We start from the raw sequence: 25,590 nt of genomic DNA on the forward strand, positions 1-25,590 counted from the left end.
TTAATCCCATCACACACCGGGACAGAAACCCACAATGCAAAGGGGCAGCAGGAACTCTGAGATGGGTACACACAGGGCATTCCTGGCAAAGTCGAACCTGGCAACACAGACTGGGACACGCTTGTCGACTTTACGTGCCCATGTGGACACGCACCCTCGACTTTTTAAAATCAGGTGCTAGAAAATCAACCCTAACAAATTTCACCTACTTTCGTAGTCACAACAAAATAGCAGAAATGCAGCGCTTCAAAGACTAACAAAATCCTTGTTTTAAAGTGCTATGGTTCTGCTGTTCTGTTCACAGACTAACACAGGTGCCTGTTACTCATTTCCTAGTGTAGACATACCCTCTGTCCACCCAGTGCAAGTGCAGACATAGCCTAAGTCGATGTAAGTTACCTGGCTGGGGGAGCTACATCCAGGAGCCATGGACTGAGGCGGAAATGTAGACAACCCCACAGTTACCTGCGACCTGGCCGAAGAGGGTGATCAGCCTATAGCCTAGGTCAGCCAAAGGAGCGGACGGCCAGGCCCTTATGTAGCTCCGCCCTAGGGGAGCATTAGCCTCAGAGAGCAGCAAGGGCAGAGCGGCGGCTGTTGACGCCACTTGCTGTTCACTGCCCCTGCCGGCCTGGCGGGGGGCCCGGCCGCTGCCTGTGTCTTTAAGTGGGCGGAGCGGCCGGGCTGACGGCTGGCGAGGCTGATGACAGCGCTAAGCCCGGCCCCCCGGCGGCGCTGGGGAGCGAGCCGGGCAGCCCAGCCCAGCCCAGCCCAGGTCAGCAGCATGGTGAAGCCGGTGACGGTGCAGACTCGCGCCTACCCCGACCAGAAGCCCGGCACCAGCGGGCTGCGCAAGCGGGTGCGCGTCTTCCAGGACAATGCCCACTACGCCGAGAACTTCATCCAGAGCGTGCTGGCCGCGCTGCCGCCCGCCGAGCGCCCGCAGGCCACGCTGGTGGTGGGCGGCGACGGCCGCTTCTACATGACCGAGGCCATTCAGCTGATCATCCGCATCGCAGCCGCCAACGGGGTAGGGGCCCGGCCGCGCCCCCCGGGACAGCAGCACCCCCGCGCCCGGCCCTTCCCTTCCCTTCCCTTCCCGGCACCCCTACCCACCTTCCCTCGCCCTGCCCTGCCCTGCCTTGGCCGGCTCGGGGAGTCGCCCTGCCCCCTTGCCCCATGGCCCGGCCGGGCTAGCGAGACTGCAGCCAGAGGCAGACGCCTGGGGGTAAGAGCCCTAGTGCGGGGGTGGCTTGTGTCCTTCAGCTGCCCTCTGGCGGGGGCCGGGGGCTGCTGGCACTTGAGCTGCCTGGGTGAGCTGCTAAGGGTTCGGTGGGGGGGGTTGCACGAAATCCCTGTTAGCTGGGGGACGGGTGGCACTGCCCTTGGGGGCATCTGTAGGTCTGCGGCCCTTTGACATTTAAGTTAACCTTCCAGGCATCCGAGATACAGTTTCCCTAGCTTGCATGCAGCCCTCCCTTAGATTGGCTTTCCTTGGAATAGGTCTGATCTGCGTGGCAGAAATGCTTCTTGTTGGTTTACCCCCTTGCAAGTGCTGGCTGCAGCCTGGATTGTGCAAAAGCACACCAGTCTCATGAGACCAGCTCTGGTTGTCTTCTACCTAGTTCCTCCCCACACGCGTTTACTTACGTAGGTTAGCTTTGCACTAGAAAACAGGGCCCGAGGTCCTGTTGGCTTAATCTGATTGTGGCAGAAGGCAGGAATTGTTTTCATACCAGTGAAACGGGCTCCACGCTGCTCAGGAAACTAAAACAGTAATTATTTTTAGGCTCTGAAGAAAGTTCTGTCCAGGCCTACACTTGCCACAGGGGCTAATGGCAGAAGCAGGAAACTGATGAAGTTTTCTGCACCAACATAATGGAAACAAATTGACACATTATGCAGCAGTCACTGACACTAAAGCCTTGAAACTGGGTGTATGGATTTTAATGAATGATACGACCGGTAACTGGATATTGTAGTCTACCAACGTGGGTGTTCATAGAGATTCTAAATTTTAGTTTTGTTGCTGAAGGATAGAAGCAATCAGCTGTCGAACTTTGTCAGTACTGGGTCACATGAGCTGTTGTGGATGGCATTTGTATTCACAATATGGGACTGTTTGATGCGTGTTAATTGTTTCCCTTGACATCTTTCTTCAACATCCCAGACGGGGATGAGATGTTCCTAGAACAACTCAGGAAGTGCTAAATCTGTGGTGATGAGCAGGCAAATGAACCATGTCATGTACTAGGCCTTGTGGCTGTTCAGACCCCTCTCCTCAGTCAGTAGAAGACGCTATCCTTTGTGAAGCTGGGGGTTGAGCTGAAGATACCAGCTAGTTGCAGTCACTGCAGCTATGTGGACACACTCAAAGCCAGTAACATCTCTCAGGGTAAAATGTAATTTACGGTTTCCGTGGGAAGTCGTATAGAACTCTGTCTATTATGTTCTCCTCACCGCAGCTGCTCACTTTGTACCCGTCAGTCAGTGCCTGAGTGTGTCCTTCCTTAACCAGTGTCCCCTCCTTGTGTACAGTGTTGAAAGTGGGTGGATTTATTAATTCAAAAAGAAAAGAACCAGCCACAGTGGAGCTCATTTTTAGATAAAGGGGTACCGTGAGAATGTGAACATGTAGTTAAACATTAATGTGTCGCTTATGTACCTACCTGCACTGTCAGCAGTTCAGAGCCTCATGAATGAACAAATAGTGGAATTAATTTCAGCAGGATGAAGGACTGGTTTGTCCAACTTTTGGAAGCATACCCAGGCATCTAATGGGATCTGGCACTTCTTCAGGAGGCTGAGAACTAAGCTATTGGTGATGCTTCTGCCTGCTCCAGGGTCCTGAGAGGCATTGAAGCTAGGCCAACCAGCTTCCAAAACAGCCCTTTTGTTAAGTGCAGCTAACGCTCTTATGCTTCCAAATACTTGCTGCATCTCTGACTGCACTGTAGTGATAGCCTTTTGTCTAGGGAAAGGGACCCTCCTTAGAAAAAGTGTTTGTAGTTTATGGTTACAGGATTTTCCTTGTAATCTGATTTTTAGAGGTCTGGACAGAGCAAGCTGGTGCGTCTAAGTGTTTGCAGTACCAGGGTGCAAGGAGAACGCATGTGTAACTTTGTGCACAGGAATAGTGCCTTTTAGTTCATTATGGCCAGGTCTACACAGCCGTGCAGCCATGGAGGTTCCTCGAAATTGCAAATTGTTGCTCATTTGCATACTCACATGGCTAATTAGCATAGTCACATGAGATTTTGCTCTCGATAGGAGGGGCTGCCGACAGTAAAGAGGCCATGTGGACAAGCCAATGCTGGCTTAAAACCCACTCTGTCACCAGTCCCTTATCCCTGAATTTTTTTAAGCTTGCTATGTCAGACAGCTACTGGTCAGTGGCCAATCAGTTCAGATTGGTACAGCACCCTCCACAGGTCACACTCAATTGCCTTAGCCCGTTTGTAGTGTGATGGAAAATTCAAGGATAAGTGACTGGTGACAGAGGGAGGGTTAGCCAGCAGAGGCATGTCCACGTGGCCTATTTACTACCAGCAGCCCCCTCTGCTGAGATCAAAATCTCACATGGCTATGCTAATGAGCCTTTTAGAACCATTTGCAATTTCTAGAAATCTCATTAGCATATGCTCCAGGGTGGTATAGACGTGGCCTATATGTGTGAAGTTTGTGCATGTAGGTGTTTACAGGATCAGGTCCGTGCATTTGCAGGATCAGGGCTCGGGATTAAAGCAATTAGCAGCTTGTGCTTCACATCCCAAGAAAGCATCTGAGAAGGTTTAAAATTGTAATCCCAAACTACAGAAATTAAAAACCAGACAACTACTGCCAAAGACATCAGCATGCTAAAGGCAGAGCTGAAGATTTCAAGCAGGGATATTATGGTCTGGCTGCTTCTCAAAATTTCTCCCGAGGCAAGTGCTGTATGCTTTCCTTTGTGAAGAAATCGAAATAGAAAGCTGCCAAGGAGAAGAAATTTGTCATCCTGAAAAAGGAGAACTAAATTTCACACTGGCAAACCAAGGCCTGGCCTGTACTACGATTTTGTGCGAGAGATGCTGCCTTATGTTGATCAAATAATGTATGTGTCTGTATTACAAGGTCACTTCTGCCAATATAACTCGCTTGTTAGACCGAGTTGCTGCACCTCTGCAAGAAGTGTAGCACCTAATTCCATGTGCATGGATTGGCGGAGAGGCAGTGTAGGCCACAGTGCTGTGTACGGCGGTTGGTCTCCAGAGATGTCCCACAATCCTCTGGTGTGATTGCTTTTAAGATAATTTTCAACTGGGCTGCACAGTAGTAAAGGTACAAAGGGAGACCCTCCTCATTAAAGCCGTGGGAACTTTTGAATTCCCATGTCCTGTTTGGTGGTGGCGGCGGTTTCACCACCCATGTGCTTATAGCACCTCAGTGCCCCAAACGGGAGTACACAGGAGGTGGTGGAGCTTTTTGGTCGGTGTGAAGAAAAGTCTGGGCCGGCACAAATCTGATCCAGAAGAAACCAAATGATTATGTGGGACCTGAAGGAGAAGGGACACACAGCTCACCCTTGACCTAGGGGAGGCGGGGGAAGTTTTCTTTGCAAGTGCTTCTACCACAAACAATAGACGTGATCTATCACCCGTGGAAATTTCCAGATCCCTCAATTATGCTTTCCCTAGCATTCTGGTGGTGGGATTGGTGTTGAGCTCAGCTTGTTCAAGTCCAGGGTGACTTCCATCAGCAGTGTAAAGGGAAATGTGTGTGTGTGTGTGTGTGTAGGGGGGGGATTTGGATCATTCCTGTATTGTCTCTGGCTCCCCCGCCCTACTTCCTCACCCCTCGAGCCACCTTGGCTAAGTTTGCAATTTGGGAGGCTTAATGCTAATCCTTGGTCTTAAGGCAACATCCATGTTCTTGGGGTAAGAGGCACTCTCCACTTGCTATGTTTGCCAGTTTTCCAGACTGGGCGCTACTGCTGTGAAAGGCATCTGGTTGGGTAAGATGGTGACCCTACCACCTGTACTCCTGGTATGGGTTTCCCACGAGTTATAGTACAGGGCTCGTCACTCCTAGCACTAAGCCATACTCATGATCAAGGTTCCCCCTGATTTTCCCATCCACATATAGAATAAATTTTATGTGCACCAAAGCATGCACAGATGTGCACCACTAATAGAAACACATGCTGCCAGCTGTGGGAAGCGGTGGGTACTTTGCTCATCAGCTGGGCAGTATTTGAATCTCTCTTTGGCGGTGGCCCCAGTGGTCAGTTAACTGCTCACCATGGCTAAATAGCAAACTGATCTGTTGAATAGCTAGGGATTCTCGTGTTCTTGTTTACACTTGAATAGAAGAAGGGGAATTTTTGTTTAAATGGCAACCTTGCACTACAACTTGTACTGGCAGTGGTTGCCTTGTGCTTTGCATGTCTTAGGCCGTGTCTACACTAGCCAAAAACTTCGAAATGGCCATGCAAATGGCCATTTCGAAGTTTACTAAAGAAGCGCTGAAATACATATTCAGTGCCTCATTAGCGTGCGGGCGGCCGCGGCACTTTGAAATTGACGCGGCTCATCCAGACGGGGCTCCTTTTCGAAAGGACCCCGGCTACTTCGAAATCCCCTTATTCCTATGAACAGATGGGAATAAGGGGATTTCGAAGTAGCCGGGGTCCTTTCGAAAAGGAGCCCCGTCTGGATGAGCCACATCAGTTTCGAAGTGCCGTGGCCGCCCGCACGCTAATGAGGTGCTGAATATGTATTTCAGCGCTTCATTAGTAAACTTCGAAATGGCCATTTTGAAGTTTTTGGCTAGTGTAGATGTAGCCTTTCAGTGGAAAATTTGTCCTTCAACACATTCTCCCCACTGGGAGAAGGTTTTTTGCAGATTAATAGGTGGAAAAAGAGACCACATGGCAGCATACTCAACAAGCGAATGAATGCATGTGGGACAGCTGAGACAAGCTAAGAGCTTGGCGGATTTCACTGTCTGTAAAACTGGGCATGGAGACCATTCCAGTAGCATGCACAGGCCTTGATGGATGAGATGCTGTGATATGAAAGACATCTGGATGAGACATCTGACTGAGCATCAAGAAAAGCAGCTTGAGGCTAGACTCCCTCTGTATTGCCTGAGAACTGCCTGCAAGCATCAATCTTTTCAAAATCCTCCTGCATATGGTCCAGGATGTGGAGGGCAGAGGGAGAGGGTGCACTGTTCCTTCCACTGAACACTGGAAGAGTGTACTAAGAACAAACCATTCAAAGATTTTTGATGGGTAAGACTACTGTGCTCTTACAGATAACCTGACTTGGTTTATCTCCTTCCAGTTTTATCACCTCATTTATCCAAGGTTAAATTTAGTTTCCTCTTCTTTCAGTTTGTTTTATGCAGTAAGTCAACATTTCTAGAATGTTTGTTTGTTTATTTATCTATTTATTTATTCATTCGTGGGGATTGGGAGGAAGGGAGGTACAGGGAAGCTGATGCAGTGGAGGGGAAAGTATGGGAACACACAACTCGGGTAAGCAGTATACATTACTGTATCATTCTCATTACTGAAACTGGTTTTCAAAACCTTCTGGAGATGCAGAGCTCTTGCTGGGTTCTTCTGGTATTGGGCTCACAGCTAATTTTGAACAATCTGCCACCTCACCTCTCTCTCCTGCAAAAGCTTTGCTTCACAGATATTATGGGGCACACAGTAGGCAGTAGTAACAATGGGGATATTACTTTCACTGAGGTCTAACCTAGTGAGCAAACTGTTCTAGGGAGCCTTTATATGTCCAAAGTCACATCCTGCCATTATTGAACCCCTGCTTTTCAGGTGGTAGTGTGTAGCTTCATGAGCAAGGTATAGGCTGGGTCTCCCAGGATCACTGTTGGCATTTCAACATCAACAGTGGTTATTTTGCCATCTGGAAAGAGTCCCTGATTGCAGCTTTTTGGGCAGACTTGTGTGCCTATATCTGTTTCTTGATATCCCATGCTGATGTTGTGGATCATAGGAGGCAATTCATCAAGTGCTTGCAATGCCATTGAAAAGAATCCATTATGATTTATATACTTTTTTGGCTACGGTTTCTGGTGCCAAGATAGGAATATGAGCGCTGTCTATTGCCCTGGCATAGTTCGGGAATCCCATCATGGTAAAACCATCTACTATGTTCTGCACATTACACAGTCATGACTAATCTTAGCAGAAGTCAGTTAATAGCCTTGCATGCTTGGATCACAGCAGCTTCCATGGTGGATTTACCAACCTGGAACTGATTCCCCACTGACTGCTAGCAGCCAGGCGTTGTTTGCTGTTCACTTCTCCGTTGTCAGTGCAGCAATCTTTTTAGTGTTTTTTGTGCTTCAGGTTCTGGGGAGAGTTCTGTACAAAGTTCCTGAAAAGGGGCCTTCCACATCTGAAAGGTTAGCCCCTGCTTGTCTTATCCTAATGTTATGTCATACATGATGATGAGATCTCACCACTCAGGGCTTATAGCCCAGGACCAGAAATGGGGCTGCACCTTGCTCAGATGCTCTGTGACTGCCAGCGGCAACCAGAAATTGCTTTGTTTTATGTTATGCAGCAGGGCTCCTTGAAAGACATCACAATATTCTGTGCAGCAGCTCCTGTCTTGGTTCTGGAAATACTGCAGGCAAAGGTGCCAGATCTTTGCATGTGATGCTCTCAACAGTAGTGTGTGCTCAGCGGGGTCCATGCTTCTTAGGCTAAGATTTAGTCCTGGGTGGTTGTAGTAAAAGTCATGCACAATGAATGAAAATTCACAGCCTGTGACCTTCCCATGACCTTTACGAAAATACTCTCCCCAACTAAAATCTCTCCTTTTGTGGTCTGCTGCTCCAGGGAGACCAAGCTGCAGCACTGGGGATTGACTGTCCCCAGCTATTGCTGCTCCTCCCCCGGGGACCCCTCCCCAGACAGTCTCCAGGGATGTTCCCAGCACACCCCCAAGACTGTTGCTCTGGTATTCCCTGGAGCCAGCCACACTGGCTCAGTAGTTCCTGAAAGCAGCTACCCGGGGGCTGCCTGAGCAGCACCTGATTTTGCTGTCTCTGAGGAAGTCATGGAGGCTGAAGAAAGTCATGGCATCCATGAAGAATCACAGCCTTAGTTATGAATGTGTAGCAGGGTATATGGGCTCGCTGTATGTGTACTACCAAAGCAGAGGAAATGGCTAGCAATTAGAGTGGGGCCACACTGAGCATTTCGTGTTACCGTACTGCAAACACTCATCGTCCTCCTGTATGTAAACGTGGAGGCATAGATTAATTCCCTTGGAAGTCTTGCAGTTCCTGGGTTCATGCATGTTGAAAATTAGTATTATTCCATCTTGATCTAGAGAGAAAGGCAGGTTGTTCTGCATTCTGTGGGCTTCCCCAAAACTGTATTTTGAGTCCAAAATTATTCTTTCACTTGAGAACTGCTTGTGGTAAGGGTACTTTATAGCATAACCTATGTTCAGGTCTCTGATCTCGTAAGAGTCTCTACTAGACGATACAGGTCTTTCAAATAAAAGATAGTGGCCGTACTGCAGGGTAAGATTCAGTGTCCCAGATAGGACTTAATTACTATGGAAAGGTGACTTTGAGACTCTTAGGCCTGAAGGCTAATGGCAGAACTTGGTTCTGTGCATTTTTTCAGAATCACACAGGCTTAGCTGGATACAGTTTGTGGCACTGAAAGTAAGAACATAGACATAGCAGGAAAATGACTTTTTGGCTAAGATTCACAGTCTAAAGTTTAAATTCCCTGGGGAAAACACAATCCTGTTTGGTCGTCGTCGTCTTTTTTTTAAATCATTAATCAAAGTCCAAAGTTAGCAGGAAAAAGTGCATTGTTCTGGCATATTCATTGGGTCTTGGTCACAAACTAGAAAACTTCATCAGTAAATGCACCACAGATTTTAATGGGTGGTGGGGATGAAGATGAGAAGGGGAAATCTAAGACTCTGTGAAAGGTAGCCTTCCTCCCCTCCACCTCCCACCCTCACCCCCACATTCATCCTCGGAACAAGGACAGAAGCAGGGCAAGCTTTCCACCTGATGTCATTTCTGCTAAGATGGAGACATCGGGTCAAATTCTGAGGCCCTGGATGCGGATGGCAAAACACCACTGGAATGGAGTCCCAATTTCACCCTTCGTCTCCAGTTCAGCCTCTTTACTTCCTTCTGGCTCTGCCAAAAGGAGGTACCAATTTTAATGGTGGTTTTTTTTAAAAGGCATTTGCCCATTAGGGCATAAGCTGTGACACAGCCACCAGGTGAGACATAAAGGTCCTGTATTCCATACCTATCCCCAACCAATCACTGTTCATCTGCACAGACATGAAAGTAAAACATTGATTCCTGTTACCTGGAAACCTCAACAGCATTTTATTTAATGTAAGTGTGAGAACTCTGCTGGGGCTGCCTCAAATGCTGCTGAAACTTTGTAACAGAAAGTCAAACTAAATAAAACCGAGGAAGCATATTAAACTTCAGCAGTTGAATTCCATTGCTACTTAATTGTAGGTGTGTGGTGTACGTGTATAAATCACTGAGTTTATCATAGCCTTTTCCCCTGACAATGGGTGTGTAGTTTCATATAAATCTCCCTTATGCAATAGGGGGGAACTTGTTCTAATAATTTACTTTTTGCCATGTGCTTGAGTGCTGAGGGATTTCAAGGGCTTGGACATCCTGCAGTAGATTAAACTTACAGTGCCACCTGGGAGTGAGAAGGGAAACTGCATGCCTAGGTTTTTGAGTAAATGGCAAGGGGCATTTCCTATGTAAATCCCATGTAGGTGTGCAGTGATCAGATAGCAGCCCCACTATGTGAAAGGAATACAAGTAGGACCTTGTTAGTCAGTCCTGAGAATTGTTTTTCCATTTTTGTACCACAAGAGGGAAACCTATACCTAAGAACGTTAACTACAGTGCATATGCATTTCCAGATACCAAAGTGAAGGTGAAACAATGAGGAGTCCAGTTGCACCAGTTCTGAAGCTGTAGTGAACTAGTCACGTTATTCTGAAAATGTATTTATTGTTCAAGCCAACTCCGCACTCAACCAGTCAAATAGCATGTTGGACACCATGGTATAATCAGTCTTGTGGACTGCAGCTCACTTCATCAGATGCATGGAGAGACAGCTTCAACATGGCAGGGATTCATGCAGTGCTCGTTAGCACTGGTCTTCCACAAAGTAATGTAAAGCTCCATCTTTGTGCATATGTATCCATCCCTGTCATACTGAAGCTTCCACTTCCAGAAGTCATCTTTATAGAATACTTAAAAAATGGTCACAACAATCAAATTATGTTTAAAAATTGACTTTTTTTCCTTTTGCTCTCGTAGCAGGCAGGCTGAGCCATAACGAAGCGTGGCTTTATAAATTGCCTAATTAATGTTTGTAAAATGCACAGGAGCATGAAATATTATTAAACACGTTGTTGGTTATTTTAACCAACACATTCACTTTGCAGAATTCAGAAGGATGGCACTGCATGTATTTTTAAAAAGTTGTCATCTCGCCAGTCCAAGTGACATTTTCATTGGATTTCAAATAACTTGGCTGCCATCCCATTCTGCAAGATTTTAATAATGTTTCAGTCTTTGCAGCTTCATATCAGTGTACTTTCCCCAAAACAATAGCATTCTGTAAAGCCCCTAAAGTAAATCCTGCTCCAAGTTGGACTGTGCTCAATCTGGAGTTACTCCATTAGAAACCATTGGAGTTACTTTGGATTTTCCCAAGTGATCTTTGGCTCATTGTGTCCAGCAAGCAACTCCACTGTGTGTTAGAGGAAAGCCATTCAGTTAAGCCCTATAGAATACTAGCAATGGGGAAGCTATTGGCTGTCAGAATTATAGTAATATAAGTAAACTGTAGGTAACAGAGATCTTCTGACTGCCATTTTAAGAGTGACCTTTAACTTGCTGCTCTCCACAAAATAACTTCAGCTGTGTACAGCCATGCTTCCTGAACGCTTACCTTCTCAGTATTCACTTCCCAGTGAGGGCTCTGTGACAGTGGGAGGGAGTCACAACTGGAGACCTAGCAGAGCTTGATAAATCTGCTTGTCTGTCTAAAATAATTCTAGCTCTGCATTGGCTTAAAGAGCAGAGCCCGGCAACAAATCAATGCTTTTGACTGAAGGGCTGACCTACTAAACAGCCTGTCTTGCCATCCCCATCAGAACAGATAACTGGACAAAATTACCACACACTAGACTACAGTGGAGTTAGTAGGAGAGCAGCACAGAACTGGCTGGCACAATTGGAAGACCTGAGAAGATAAAAATCTCCCTTTCCTTTCCATTTCCATGAGGGATTGCGGTGTGGAATTATATGTATTCTCTCTGACAGTGATCTTGCAGAACAAGTGCAAGAAAACTTCTTCAGTTACCGAAACCACATTCAGCACAAGGTTCAAGGAGCTATTTTTGGGCACTTAACTGCTTCACTGAACATCTAACTACTAGATGTGCCATTGCTGGTGTCCAGATTGAGTTTTCTTTTATTGTCACCATAATTTATTTTCAATGTATTTACATGAAAAATAAACATGGAAGACCGTCCTCAACTTATAGTGACTTTGCCAACATTATCTTACTATGACCAGAAACCGGGAACCAGTGGATTACGGAAGAAAACCTATTATTTTGAGACCAAGACAAACTACCTGCAGAATTTTATCCAGAGTATATTTTTTTCCATAGATCTAAGAGATCGACAAGGATCTACTATGGTAGTTGGAGGAGATGGGAGATACTTTAATAAATTTGCAATAGAGCTGATAGTTCAAATGGCTGCTGCCAACGGGGTTGGTATATGATAAATGTGACTAACTTCCTAATACTGTTGCTGACCTAAGCAGAAGTGTAGTTTAAGTCATAGTAATTAGGAGGGGTTCAAACTTTTAATTAGCTAATTTCCCATTACCTTTTAAGTGACTGACATTGGTTAACAAATCATTGTTTAAACATTTTAATAGAAAACCATCTTTAAAGTTACCCAATTTTTTTAAAACCAATGTTGGCAGTTAGCTTTGCAGAGAAGTGAAAATATGTTTGCAGTTGGATGGAAATACCAGTAGTTTCTCATTAATGCTCATTTTGTTTTGTGGCAGCAAATTACTGACATTTGTGCATTTTGTAACTGTTTTCATCAGCTCACAATGCCATTGTTTGAAGGAGGCAGTGGGTTGAGAGATGGGCTCTTTGTGTCCAGTGACAAGTTTACTTTGGTCTGCAAAAACAGTTTCATTATGGTCTGAGCTGTTCAGCAAATGAAAAGACAAAACCCAGTGTTTGCAGTTTCTCAATAGGTGTAAGTAGCTATGTCGTTAATATCACCACAGCATTTGTAAATAAGGATACCTCGTGTTTTATCAATACACAAGTTGAACCTCTCTATGGGGAACTCCAGTTGTGGTGAAATTCCACATGTTGGCATTATAATGAAGTCTGTGGAGTACAGAGCAGTTCATTTCAATTTTAGTGGATTTCTGGGCATGAGAGTTTTCTGTGGAAAAAGGCAAAGATTCCACTGAGGATTTTATTTTTAAGGTAGAGAGAAAATAATAGTGGCAGTTTATGGGAAATCGATGTGGCCAAACCAATGACTTGATAGCATTGTAGTTCGTAGCAAACAGGTAGAGTTCAGTTTTTCCACCTAATCTCTTGATCAATAACATAATTTGAGGGTTAAAAATTAGAAATTGCCGTCCACATCATCTGCTGTTGTGAATCAGGGTAGCCCCAGTGAGATCACTACATGGTCCAAATGGAAGATCTGTAAGGTCCAAATTGATATCAAGTGATAATCTGACCCAGTGTTTGGATCATAAATGTAATGTGGTACCTTTTTTATATCCAGTTTCTTTGTAGCTTATTCACTATTTTAATAAGAAGTGCTGGGTCTCAAAATGTGTAAAGCTGTGATCTCAGCTCCTCTCCCATGAAGATGAAGCAATACCTATTTATAGTAGCTAAGGATATGGCTTGATATTTCCAGTAAAATTGCCCACACATGTCTCTGAAATTTGCTATATTGTAGTTTTTGTATTTTCAGTAACAAATTTACATTGTCTTGTCTGTGAGTGGTTAGCAATGTTTATCAACTTCATGATGACACCAGTGTGTGTAGGATGCAAAGTATAATTCTGAGAATGTTTTCGAATGTAAAAGTATTATGATACACATGCATCTCCTCTTAAAAATGTAAAAGGCCATTCCATCGCTACGTGAGGTAGGCAGGTGCTGTCACTTCTATGAATATGGGATCAGAAAGATTTCCAAGTAAGACCTGGCCCAGTTGGTATCCCAGTAGTCAAATTTATATTTTGTGCTTTAAATGTGATTTCTTTAATTAAAAGAAATGTCTAAGCTAGTAGTCCAGTAAACCTGGCATGTATAAATAAAGACATCTGCATTCAGAAGTCATAATTAAAGCATGGTGTAAAGGACTGCTGAGGCTGCATTTACTGTACTGCATAGTTCCTGCTGGATAGATATACTGAAGCTGAGGATGGTGGTGCAGATAGCTACCAGCTTGATTGAGAAGAAAAGTCCCTGGTATTTAAGAGCCATGGAGAGTATCTGCCTATATTATCAGGGAAGAGGAGAATTGCAGCATTTATTTAATTTTTTATTATAAAAGACCTGCATCTTATAGATATTTTCTGTGTAACGAGGGAAGTGCGTGTGTTTTTTATAGTATTCTTTTAAAATGTTACAGTCCAGCACTGGCTTCTCAGCTAGGTTAGTTTAACTGGTGTATTTGAAATTCAAGTCTGAGCACTGTGGAAGGGGGATTCCTATGTTCTGTACAGTTGTAACAAGAAACATAGGAAGTTAAAGTGTTAAATGTAACTTAAACAGCCGCCTTCCACAAAGAAACAGCCTTCACACTAGTGAGTACGCAGAATTGCTGGGTTGTATGGGGAATAGAGGATATTTTAGCAATGGGCCAAAATCAGAGGTGAATCTAAATGGCGCAATCTGTACCATTTTCTTCCCTGTCCCGCCAGTGTGTACGTCACACAAATGTAAACTCTCTAGACTGACTTGGACTCCTGTATGCTTATCGATATGTAGCTTACGCTCTCCCTTACACGTTGCTTCAGAATTTGTACTGCTGTGTTTAAGAATCTACAGGTCTGTCTACGCTGCAATGAAACATTGATTGTTGACTCTGCCTGTGGGCTATATGAATGCAACATAAGGGTTGAAGCTTGGGCAGGTTCCGGGGCTTTGGGACCCTGTGAGGACATGGCGGAGAGCGTTCTAAAGCAGTGGTTTTCAACCAGTGTGCTGTGGCACACCCATGTGCCTGAAGAAGCATCTAAGTCTTTGCAGAGCAAGGGTGGGTGGGAATTGATGAAATTTCAATACACGCTTAGATGACCCCGTGCCAACTGGAAGTTCAAGCAGCAAGGCTGCTGAGTCCCAGCTGGTGTGGAGTCATCAATTTCCCTGCTGCAGCCACTTTGCAGAGCCTCTGTGAGGGGAAATTAACCAACCCCGCACCAGCTAGGAATCAGGCAGCCTTACTGCTTGAGCCTCCAGCTGGCGCAGAGGTGGACACCCGCACTCTGGCTCTGCAAAGAGCTGAAGGGATGGAAAAATGACCAGCCCTAGGCTGGCTGGGGCCTCGAGCAGCAAGGCTGCGTGATTCCCAGCTGGTACGGGTTTGGTTAATTTCCCCTCACAGAGGCTTTGCGAAGGCTGTGACGTTTATGAGCAATCGATTCAGCCAGAAAAAGTTGGTGTGCCATGGAAGTGCTCTGTCGCACTAAAGTGTGCCATGTTACTGAACAGGTTGGGAACCACTGTTCTAGCATCTGCACTGCAGTTTTATAGCCCCCAAGCGCATGGAGCCTATGTTGGCTTATACACCTATCCATGGGTGCTTTATTGCAGAATCCATATACACTAAGGACTGGCTAACAGTGGTCCATATTGTGTTCACATCTCAGTAGTCTGAATGGGAAATCAGAGTGCTGCACTGTAACTCCCTCATGTGGACATGGTGGGAGCAAATTTAAAATAGGCTTTGAAAGATTAGATTTTTATTGGGAAATGTCAGGAAGCATTGTTTTCACTGGACAAAGGCAAATGGGTGAAAAATATTTCCCTTGACAGTAGTAGATATTTCCAGATAGGCAAATTAAAAAGCAGTGGTTTGAGAACTGACTGGAGTTTGATTTTACAGATATCTGCTTCATTTATTTTGAGGTATGATCGTGATATCTTGTGTCTTTAATAGTTTAAAACTTTATAACTCTTTGAATCTCAGCAGCTACTGCCACTAGATAATTGTTTGACTCCCCCCATAATTTCCCTCCACTATGAAAATCCAAGTCTATGAAAACAGAAGAAAAATGCTTAAAAGTAAATATTGATATTGTCTGTCAAAACTATGTATAAAGAATTCTGCGAAGTCTAAAATTCTAACAAACCCGGGTGAGAGTCTTATAAATACTTTGCATCTGTAAAGTTGCCATTTCTAATCTTCGTGCTCTAGCAGTCTTTAACATTGTGAATTTTTTGATAGTTTGTTTTTAAATCTTTATTTTAGATTGGCCGTTTAGTGATTGGACAGAACGGAATTCTCTCCACACCAGCTGTCTCCTGTATTATTAGAAAAATCAAAGCCATTGGTGGTATCATCTTGACAGCCAGTCACAACCCTGGTGGGCCAAATGGAGACTTCGGCATTAAATTCAATATTTCCAATGGAGGTAAAGTTTTCCTTGTTTCTGACATCAGCGAATATACCTTCAGTGCTGTCAGCAGTATGTTTCACTAAACGCAAGTGATCTACTTTCTCTGTAAAAATAATACAATCCCCAAGAGAAGTATTCTCATCCCCTTGTCTTCTAAAGTAGGTATGGAATGCGTACATATCACACACACTAAAAATGTCCCTTCCTTTTTCACTTGTAGGTCCTGCTCCTGAAGCTATTACTGATAAAATTTTCCAAATTAGCAAGACTATTGAAGAGTATGCTATCTGCCCAGATCTGCAGGTGGACCTTGGTACCATTGGAAAACAGCAGTTTGACTTGGAGAACAAGTTTAAGCCATTTACAGGCAAGTGACATCTGTTTAGTCTTGTATACATGTAAATATTACTGTCCCGGTACAGTTGTTATATAGCATGGTAGAGCCTTCGTTTAGCAAGGCCATTTGATAGATTTAAAGCCCCAAAGAGACATGATCAGCAAAGTCTGCCCTCCTGCAGAGCACAGACAGCAGAATTTTATTTCTGCATTTGGGACAACTACTTGTGGGTGAACCAGAGCATGGGATAAATTTTCAGAAGTGCCTAAATGCATTAGGATCCCAAGTCATTTTCAGAAGTGATGTAGGCGCTTAGGAGACAACATTTCATTGACTTTCAGGGAAAAATTAGGTTTTCAAGAACCAGATTTTTCAGAGTTACTTAGGTGCCAGGTAAGATTTTTTTTTTTTTTTTGAGGCACGTAGGTGTCTAAATACTGTGCAAAATCTGACCTAACTGCCTGTCACTTTGGAAAAATGTGACGTCTGAAAATTTATTGCTGTATCTCTTTTTATAAAGACATCTGATTTTGATTTAAAGACTCCAAGTGATAAAGAATGCACTGCATCCTCCAAGTGTTGCAATTTAAAATGTCTTATTTCCAGTTTGAACTTTTCTGAGCTTTTATTTATTCAATCTTTTGTGTCTTCGTATGCTAGCTTAAAGCGTTCTCTAGTATATGTTATCTTCTCCCTGTATAGGTACTTGTAGAACCATGCTTGAATCACCTCTTTGTCCTCCAACAGACACTCTTTTTGTGTATTGCACAGAGGTCATAAAAAGTTCATTTTAATTCAGATTGGAGTGTTGGGCCCTGCTAAAACTAATGTGAATATTTTTCCATTTGTGCTATGCTATAATAGTACCTCTTGAAAATATGTTAGCAAAACATTGACAATTTTGCACTTACATTTTTCACAAAATTCCAAATTTTTAATTAAATTTAAAAATCTATTACATTACAGGTTTTCCATAAATTCACACCATTTTTAGCAAAGTTGCAATGAAAAGTTAAGTTTTTTTCAGTTTTTCAGATTTAATTCCACCTATTTCACACACTATGTATATTAAAAAGGAAGAAAATTTGAATAGTTTTTTTTAAAAAGAACCTAGTAAAAATCAGTATCTTCAACCTCCAGTTTTAGCACACTGAGAGTTTGCGTTAATACATTTTCTGCCTCATTGCCTTTGTGTTGGTCAAATTCTGTTCTCAATTATGCGGGTGAAGCGGCACCAACAGCTGCTGCCAGCCCTGGGGGCAGGGGTGTTGGCTCCACACCCCAGAAACTGCGGGGCCAAGGGTGTAAGGGGTGGAACCTCAGGAATTCAGCCCCTAACACCAGTTAAACTGCAGTGTTTGGGCTCCCCTCTCCCATGCTCTCACAGCTGCACACAGCTGGAACAGTGCTGTTGTGGCATTTCAGAGAGGACCGGGGGCAACTGCCCCTATTGCCCCCTCAGTCAGTGGCCCTGCACAGGTGCAGCCTTTTTTTAAAGGTATAAATGAGAATTAGATGTCCGATTCCGACTGACTTCTAGTGGAAGTTTTAGGTCTCGTTCTATTAAATGCTTTTGAAAGTCCCACCCTCTTTGTAACCGAGAGCAGAATTTGATCCTCTGGAATGAAGAACAGAGAGATTAAGTTGGACCGGGAGCTACTTTTATCTTCAGGTTTCTGGCTCTGCTGATTAGGCTGCAAACCTATAGGGAATAGTGGTATGTAGTAATACTGTAAATATCCTTGAAAGCAGGACTGCAAAGTGGTCTGTTACCTCAGAGTTTTCTCCATTGTTGTTGTTCCACAGCCCAAAGGCCTGCCGTTCAAAATAAGGTCTCAGTATCAGAACCGACACTATGGGATGTTCTGAGACCTTAGTTTGACTGGGAGTCCTTTGGCCTGTGGAAAGTTATCCTCTTGTCATAAATTGCAGGCTAACACTTTTGAATAGGAGCTTAGTCTATCTGATCAGTTTGGTCACTGCTAGAGTCTCAGTGTCTTTTTATGTTTTTGTTTGTTTTCTTAATTTTTTTGTTTTGTTTGGTTCTGCAGTTGAAATTGTGGATTCAGTGGAAGCTTATGCAAACATGTTGAGGAACATCTTTGATTTCAGTGCGCTAAAAGAATTACTTTCAGGACAAAACCACCTAAAGATTCGCATAGATGCTATGCATGGAGGTAGGAAATAATTGCTCTTCATTTTTTAGTTATTTCTTGGAAGGAGAAACCTTCATTTAAGAATAATTTACACTCTTTTGCTATCTTATATTATCCTCTGTTTGAAGAATGCATTGCACTGCCATTAGTCACCAGGAATCCTACTTTGTTGCAGAAGGAGCTTGTGGGAAAAATTTTTAAAAATGCCCAAGTGACTTAGGCTCTTGAATATAATTTACTTTCCTTCCCTGTCCCAACCATCCACCCACAAATTTTCAGTACTTTATTTATAATGGTGGCAAAAGGGGAATAGGTAGTGTTAGAGTGACTCTTATATGTGAGAACAACAAAAAGTCTTGTGGCACCTTAGAAACCAACAGATATTTTGGAGCATAAGCTTTCATGGGCAAAGACCTGCTTCATCAGATGCATGAGTCGGGGGGGTGGTTTCAGAGGGGTATTTAAAGAGTGGGGTCCCAATAAGAGGGAGGGCCAGAGCTGACAAGGTCTATTCAGCAAGGTGGAAATGGCCCAGTATCAACAGTACTTATCAAAAGAGGAAAAAACAAGTCAGATCAGACAGGGGGATGTGAGCTGCCATTGATGGCTCACATCCCCCTGTCTGATCTGACTTGTTTTTTCCTCTTTTGATAAGTACTGTTGATACTGGGCCATTTCCACCTTGCTGAATAGACCTTGTCAGCTCTGGCCCTCCCTCTTATTGGGACCCCACTCTTTAAATACCCCTCTGAAACCACCCCCCCACGCATGCATCTGATGAAGCAGGTCTTTGCCCACGAAAGCTTATGCTCCAAAATATCTGTTAGTCTGTAAGGTGCCACGAGACTTTTTTCTCTCGAAGTTACATACTAACACGGCTACCTCTCTTATTCTCATATGTGAGTGAGCCATGAACCATGACTTACTACTTCGCTGTCTTCTCCAATGTAAACACAGAGCAACATGTGCATTTAGCAACAAAACCCTATGCTACACAAACACCTCTCCTCCTGTGGAGAGAACGAGACCACCACGTGACAGATATTAGCCACATTACATATTGCACTGTTGGAAGGTGTTCAGGTATCGTAGTGGTGAAGTCTATATAAGAACCTCTGTAATAGGTAGATGTTATTGTCGCTATGTGTCATAGAAGGAAAGTCGTCTTTAATGAGCTTGTTTTTTTGCCTTCCTCCCTCTTGTTTGGATACCAGTGGAAGAGTTGAAGACAAAGAATTGAACATCCACTTGATCAGTGCTAAGACAGACTGACAACCTCAAAATCCTGGGACAAAAATGTATTCTTAGAACATGAAGTAATACAATTGTTGTGCCTCTTGGCAGACTACAACTCTATTTGGGTGGCATGTTGTTGGTCTTTCTCCTCTCCTTTCGAGAGATGAGCCAAATTCCAAGGAGATGGAAACATCTGTGTAAATTATACCTCTGTGTAAGGAGGAGGATAGGTTCCACGTGGAAGTGGCAGCAGGAAGAAGAGCCAAGAGGGAAGTATGAGGAGGTGAAAGATAAAGGAAGGGCATTCCTCCACCTATGCAAAACTTGCCCGTCTGTTGAAATGAAATTTACGCTATCATTTACATTGCCACTAAATTTGGCTTATTACTCATGCTACCTCCCTGATGTTGATTGAGCCACTATAGTCTAATGGCAAAAATTGGCCCATAGTATAGAATAAACTTTTAAACTTTCTGCTGTTTTAATGTCACGCACCAAAAGCAGCAAAAGCCAACTGGGTTCTTTAGGCCTGACAAAATTGCAGCATCAGCTACATAGTTGCTGGACAAATCTCAGTTGATGGTGAATTGACGGTGGACAGCTGCTGCTGTAAAGAGGGTGTCATGACATTAGACACTGATCGACTCCAAAAGAATCTTGTTACTAATCTTATGGCAAATGAAATATGTCCCCTAGCAGCAAGGTTGCTTCCGAACTGCAATGAAAAGTAGTAAGTAGGGGCGTCAAGACAAGTTGAATGTTCAGGTTTATTTTTTCTAACTTTTATGTCTGAGCTGAGAATTTAACATAATAAAAATACTGTGATCTCAAGAAATGAGTGAGGGGGAAGTTGAGAGGTACCCAGTGGAAATACTGCACTGCTTAGATTTGTTTCTCTCATTAGATGACAAAGCAAGTTTTTGCCCATGAAAGCTTTATGCTCCAAAATATGTTAGTCTATAAGATGCCACAGGACTTCTTGTTGTTTTTGCAGATATAGACTAACACAGCTCCCCCTCAAATACTCATTAAAAAAGTTAGTTTTATATTCTTGAGACCTGAACAAGGGGATAGCCCAGTCCTGCAACCAGATAAATGCAGGTGGACTTCTAAACCCAATAAAGTCCCCATTGAAGTCAATGGGGTGTCACAAAATAGCTGTCCATGCTGATCTGATTGCAGGATTGGAGTCTTTGCACCTGTGGTGTCTAAGATACTAGCCATACGTGGCTGTTTGGTTGGTTGAGTGTGGCTAGCTGGCTTGAATAGTAAATATATTTTCAGAATAATGTCGCTAGTTCACTATAGCTGTAGCCGCTATGTTAGCTACTGCGGTGTAGAGCCATGATGTCCAACCAGTTCTGGAGGAGTAGCCATGTAATACGGAGAGAAATCTTTGATTAGAAGGCTTGTGTGCCTGGAGCATTTGTAGATAACTCGCTTATGATTTTGTTACAGTACATCTTATTCTGTGGGGCATTCTTAGTGCCCTGTTTCCATCATCTTGATGTCACAGTCAGGCTGCCTTGGAAATGTCATGCTACTTCTGTTTTAGATTGGTGTGTGAAACACACATTGGCATGCAGTATTGGTAGACGTTTATGGTCAGCCTTGCCATTTTCTCCTCTGTGACACATGTAGAGGGTGAGCTTCCAGGAAGCAGGAAACCTCTCTTGTTCTGTTTTTTGTACAGAATAAAACATCATGAAATCCCAGTCTGTGACTCGGGCACCCAGGAGCTACTTCAATGTCTACACTCATAGAGCCTATTTCGAAATAGAGCCATTGGACGCACTATGGCTTTTTTTGAAACAGGCTTTATTCCCTCTCTTGACAGCACCTATTTTGAAATAGCCATTATTCCTCGTGCAAAGAAGTTGACCAATTTCAAAATAAGCAGGACAGTTACTTCAAAATAACAGCTGTTATTTGGAAATAACTTTGCTGTGTAGGCCGATCCTAAGTGCTTGATCTTGTCATCTTCGCCCCAGTCCAGCAAAACATGTAAGCACGTGCTTAAAGGTACACCCATAAGTAATTTTGTGGAACACTGGGACAGCTTGTGTTTTAAGCATCAGGCTCACAGGACGCAGTAGATGGCAGCATCAGGTTTAAGTGGCCAGACAACATTTTGCTTTGCAAAAGCCCATATGGTCCCAGTACATTAAAACCGAAAGATCTTTTTAGCAGATGATGAACCTCTGGCTTAATCCTGGTTTGGACAAAAAAGTGCAACTGGTTGAGGGTTAGTTTTAAAAATAAAACATTGAATGTGTTTAATCCCTTTTTCCCCTTTCTTAGTTATGGGCCCCTATGTAAAGAAGATCTTATGCGAGGAGCTTGGAGCTCCTGCAAATTCCGCTGTGAATTGTACACCTCTAGAGGACTTTGGTGGCCACCATCCAGACCCAAACTTAACCTATGCTGCTGACTTGGTCCAGACAATGAAGACAGGGGAATATGACTTTGGAGCTGCCTTTGATGGAGATGGGGTAAATGAGCATGTGGCTATTCTACTCACACCCCTGCCCCTACCACATGGTCTACTTGTTCACAGTCTAGTGATGATTGGTGAACACAAGCTCACCTGCGTGTTATGCAAAGATGCCAAGATTAACTGGATTTCATAAGGATGCTCTTGCGCGTGACAGTTTTTGACTTTCATTTCAGTGGGAGTGGAATAGGGCCAAACCAGATTACAGCAGCGCTGGCCCAAAGTCAGATACCCACCTAGTACAACTGACAGGAGATGACAGATTTCCTCCCCCACGCTCTCTAGTCATGGCTGAACAAAAACCACATGCTCTAGATTGTCTCCATGACATTAGCTGCTTTGGGCGTGTCCAGCTTAGAACAGGGAAGACCGAGAAGTGAAATGATAGTGGTTTACAAGTACCTTTTTACTGCTGTTTGAGTCTATGTGCGTGCCTGCTTGTGAGATGTCTTAGTAGGTTTTATGTCCCTTTGGGGTTTCATACTTTTTAAGCTATATGTTTATATGGTTTGAAAAATTTTGTAAGCTGCCTCAAACGTGTTAAATAGAAAGGTGGAGTTAAAATATTTTAAGTAAATAAATGCCTAAAAGAGTGTTGCAAGGAGGAGGGAGAAAAATTGTCCCCTGTGGCCTCTGAGGATAGGACAAGGAGCAATGGACTTAAACTGAAGCAGGGGAGGTTTAGGTTGGACATTAGGGAAAAGCTTCCTAACTGTTAGGTTGGTTAAACACTGGAATAAATTACCTAAAAAAGTTGTGGCATCTCCATCGCTGGACACATTTAAGAGCAGGTTAGATAGATGTCTATCAGGGACGGTCTAGACCAAGGGTGCACAAAGTGGGGGGGTGGGTCCACTGGGAGGGAGCATGAAATTTCATAAGCCGGGGTGGGGGGGCGCGCCACGATAGGCTGCTGGGTCTCATGCTCATCCATCGAATTAAAAATGTTGAAATAAGTCACTGTTTGTATGTGTGTGTGTTCACATTTTACATACCCATTGATAACGTTTTTACATTCTACATATTTTCTTACACATGCCGACAGGTGTGGGGTTTTTTTACTTTTATATGATCATAACAGAAATTTCCGTCAGTTTGGATTACTTTATACAGGTTGGGTTCGGGGGGAAGCGGGATGGGAGGAGGCTGCTAATTGCAGGGATAAAAATTGGGGCCCAGTGTAAAAAGTTTGCTCACCCTTGATCTAGATCAGTGGCTCTTAACCTGGGGTGCACTCCCAGGGGGTGGGTGATGCCCTTTCTGGGGTGCAAGACATGCCAGATTTTTTTTTTTTAAACGAAGATAAATCATCGAAAACACAAATTAAGCACAGGCACGTCAGTACAACTACTTTGTTTCATCAAACCTACATATGAACTCGGTCACTGTTAGTGCGTCAGTTACAGTTTACTTCCACAGTGAAACTCCAGCATCTCTGGGTAGTACTTGCATACTTTCACGTGCCTACTGTAGTGTTATTTGTGGTGAGTAATAACATAAGGCTATTTTATGTATATTTAATATGCATTTAAGAGCATGTAGGCCCCCCATCTCCACTTTTGATTTTTGATAAGGGGTACGAGAACATATTTTGAGAACCCAAGGTGTGCAAGCTGCATTAAAGGTTAACAACCACTGACCTAGATGATACCTGGCCCTGCTGTGAGGGCAGGGGACTGGACGCGATGACCTCTCGAGGTCCCTTTCAGTTCCAATGGTCTATGATTCTGTGAAATTCAGTTATGCTTAGCAAGCTTTAAAGGTTATGAGAAAACAAGATGATGATGAAAATACCACAGGTATAATGCTGCTTACATGAGTCAAAACTCCACACTCATTTCAATCCTGTAGGAAGTAAGTTTGCAGTGTAGGATGGTATGCCTGAAAAATAACATTTACTCTGATGCTTTTGTGCACCCAGTTGTAGCTAGAACTGATTTGTCCTTCTCTGTCATCTTCTTTAGGATCGGAACATGATTCTGGGGAAGCACGGGTTCTTTGTTAACCCTTCGGACTCTGTGGCCGTCATCGCTGCCAATATTTTCAGTATTCCTTACTTTCAGCAGACCGGAGTTCGTGGCTTCGCGCGCAGCATGCCGACCAGTGGAGCGATTGATAGGTATGACTCCAGAGCGGGTTGACGATTGCTCATGTCATCGTTAAACCTTCCGTGGTGGGTGAAATTGTGCTCTTCTCCCGGTAAGGATAATATTAAAGCGCGCCTGAAATGGTATCTTGAGTGGGACCAAGTTTGAAAAGCTATTTTCAAAAGATATGGAGATCTTGTAGTTGGGTTTTCTTCAGCTTAGGTCCTGGTTCTGAGAGATGGTGAGTGCCATCCACAGCCATTGAGGCCAGTAGGGAATGAGGATACACTGCACCCAAGAGGGAGAGGCTCATCGGTTTGCCTTCAAGCGTTTGACTGAAACCTCATCACTAGGGTAGCAGCCAGCGCTGACCTGGAACTAGGAGGGAAGTAGGTTCTGTTTCTAGCTCTGCTGAGTGGCCCTGGGTAATTCATTTCACTGTTCCATGCCTCAGTGTCCCCATCTGTAAAATAGAGATGATGCTGACTTCCATTGTAAAATGCTTAGAAATCTAATAATGGGTACTAAATGGTCATTGCCTATTGGTTGTTGAGTTTTTTTTATTTCCGCATTTCCAGACCCTCGCCCTCTCCAAGGTAACACAAGAATAAAGCAATAGACAAATATACAAAGAGTTATTCTTCTTAAAAAAGAAAAAAATCACTGTCTTGCCATCACCATTATAGAAAATGAGACGCTTGATAACTAATGTTACTGTTGCAGCATTTCACAAGAGTCCTCTAACAGTCCAGCTGTGAGATAATTTACCTTTCTTGCCTCTGAAGGGTGGCTAAAGCTACAAAGATCGCTTTGTTTGAAACTCCAACTGGCTGGAAGTTCTTTGGTAACCTGATGGATGCAAACAAGCTGTCTCTGTGTGGAGAGGAAAGTTTTGGTACTGGTAAGTTTTTTGTTCTTCACCGCATTAAGGTTGATGATGTTCCTCACATTTAAACAGAGTTTAGTCTTTCTGTAGCACTAGGATTTATCTTCTAAATCAGAAAAACAAAATTTGTTTACAAGAATTAGTGAGGAAAACAAACACAACTGTAAAAGTTTCCTGGTAAGTTGAGTCAGGGCAGGCTAGTTTTTCTTTCAGATACTCAGTAAGGCTTATTCAGGAAGCATGAGGGCCCCTTGACTAGCCGGTCATTGGGTCTATGGGGATTAAATGCACTGTTAAATGTATTTTTTCAACTCTTGGTGGCCAGGAAAGCCTTCAAAATGTTTTCACTTCTGGGAAGAAATATGGTTTGGTGAATGCGGTTTTATCAGGGGAGGTTTCAGGTTGCTATTAAATCTCTGAGCTTAATAGGACCCTGGTTTTCCTGTTCTAAAAACACGGTTTGATTTATAAAGGTTAAATTAACACTTGCCTTTGAACTGTCAAATCAAGGTGAATTGCAATGCAGAACAAGTATCTTAGTAAACCTATTGGAGAGAGGCACATGACTTTGTGCTGCCATTTGTGTAGGGAAATTTAAAATGTACAGAACTCCCTCTGCATAAGGTAACATGCTGCCAAGTGTGCGGTACTTCAAGAGCCATTTCAAGGC

The 25,590-nt window shown here is 43.7% G+C and overlaps 1 protein-coding gene across 2 annotated transcripts in view; it reads left to right on the forward strand.

The window, feature by feature from the left end:
• The first annotated feature begins 735 nt into the window (after positions 1 to 735).
• Positions 736 to 25,590, forward strand: part of PGM1 (phosphoglucomutase 1) — a 32,797-nt gene continuing 7,942 nt past the window's right edge. The window contains exons 1-7 of one of the 2 annotated variants that reach the window (XM_075002462.1): positions 736 to 1,030; positions 15,577 to 15,739; positions 15,945 to 16,091; positions 18,113 to 18,238; positions 21,755 to 21,945; positions 23,912 to 24,066; positions 24,820 to 24,935. In XM_075002462.1, coding sequence (XP_074858563.1) covers positions 785 to 1,030; positions 15,577 to 15,739; positions 15,945 to 16,091; positions 18,113 to 18,238; positions 21,755 to 21,945; positions 23,912 to 24,066; positions 24,820 to 24,935 — 1,144 coding nt within the window. In that variant the 5' untranslated portion in view covers positions 736 to 784. Of the gene's footprint in view, positions 1,031 to 11,230; positions 11,819 to 15,576; positions 15,740 to 15,944; positions 16,092 to 18,112; positions 18,239 to 21,754; positions 21,946 to 23,911; positions 24,067 to 24,819; positions 24,936 to 25,590 lie in introns of those variants that run through there. The other variant, XM_075002463.1, reaches the window with a different exon arrangement.

This window comes from Carettochelys insculpta, chromosome 9 (assembly GCF_033958435.1).
Source record: "Carettochelys insculpta isolate YL-2023 chromosome 9, ASM3395843v1, whole genome shotgun sequence".
Taxonomy (NCBI): Eukaryota; Metazoa; Chordata; order Testudines; family Carettochelyidae; genus Carettochelys; species Carettochelys insculpta.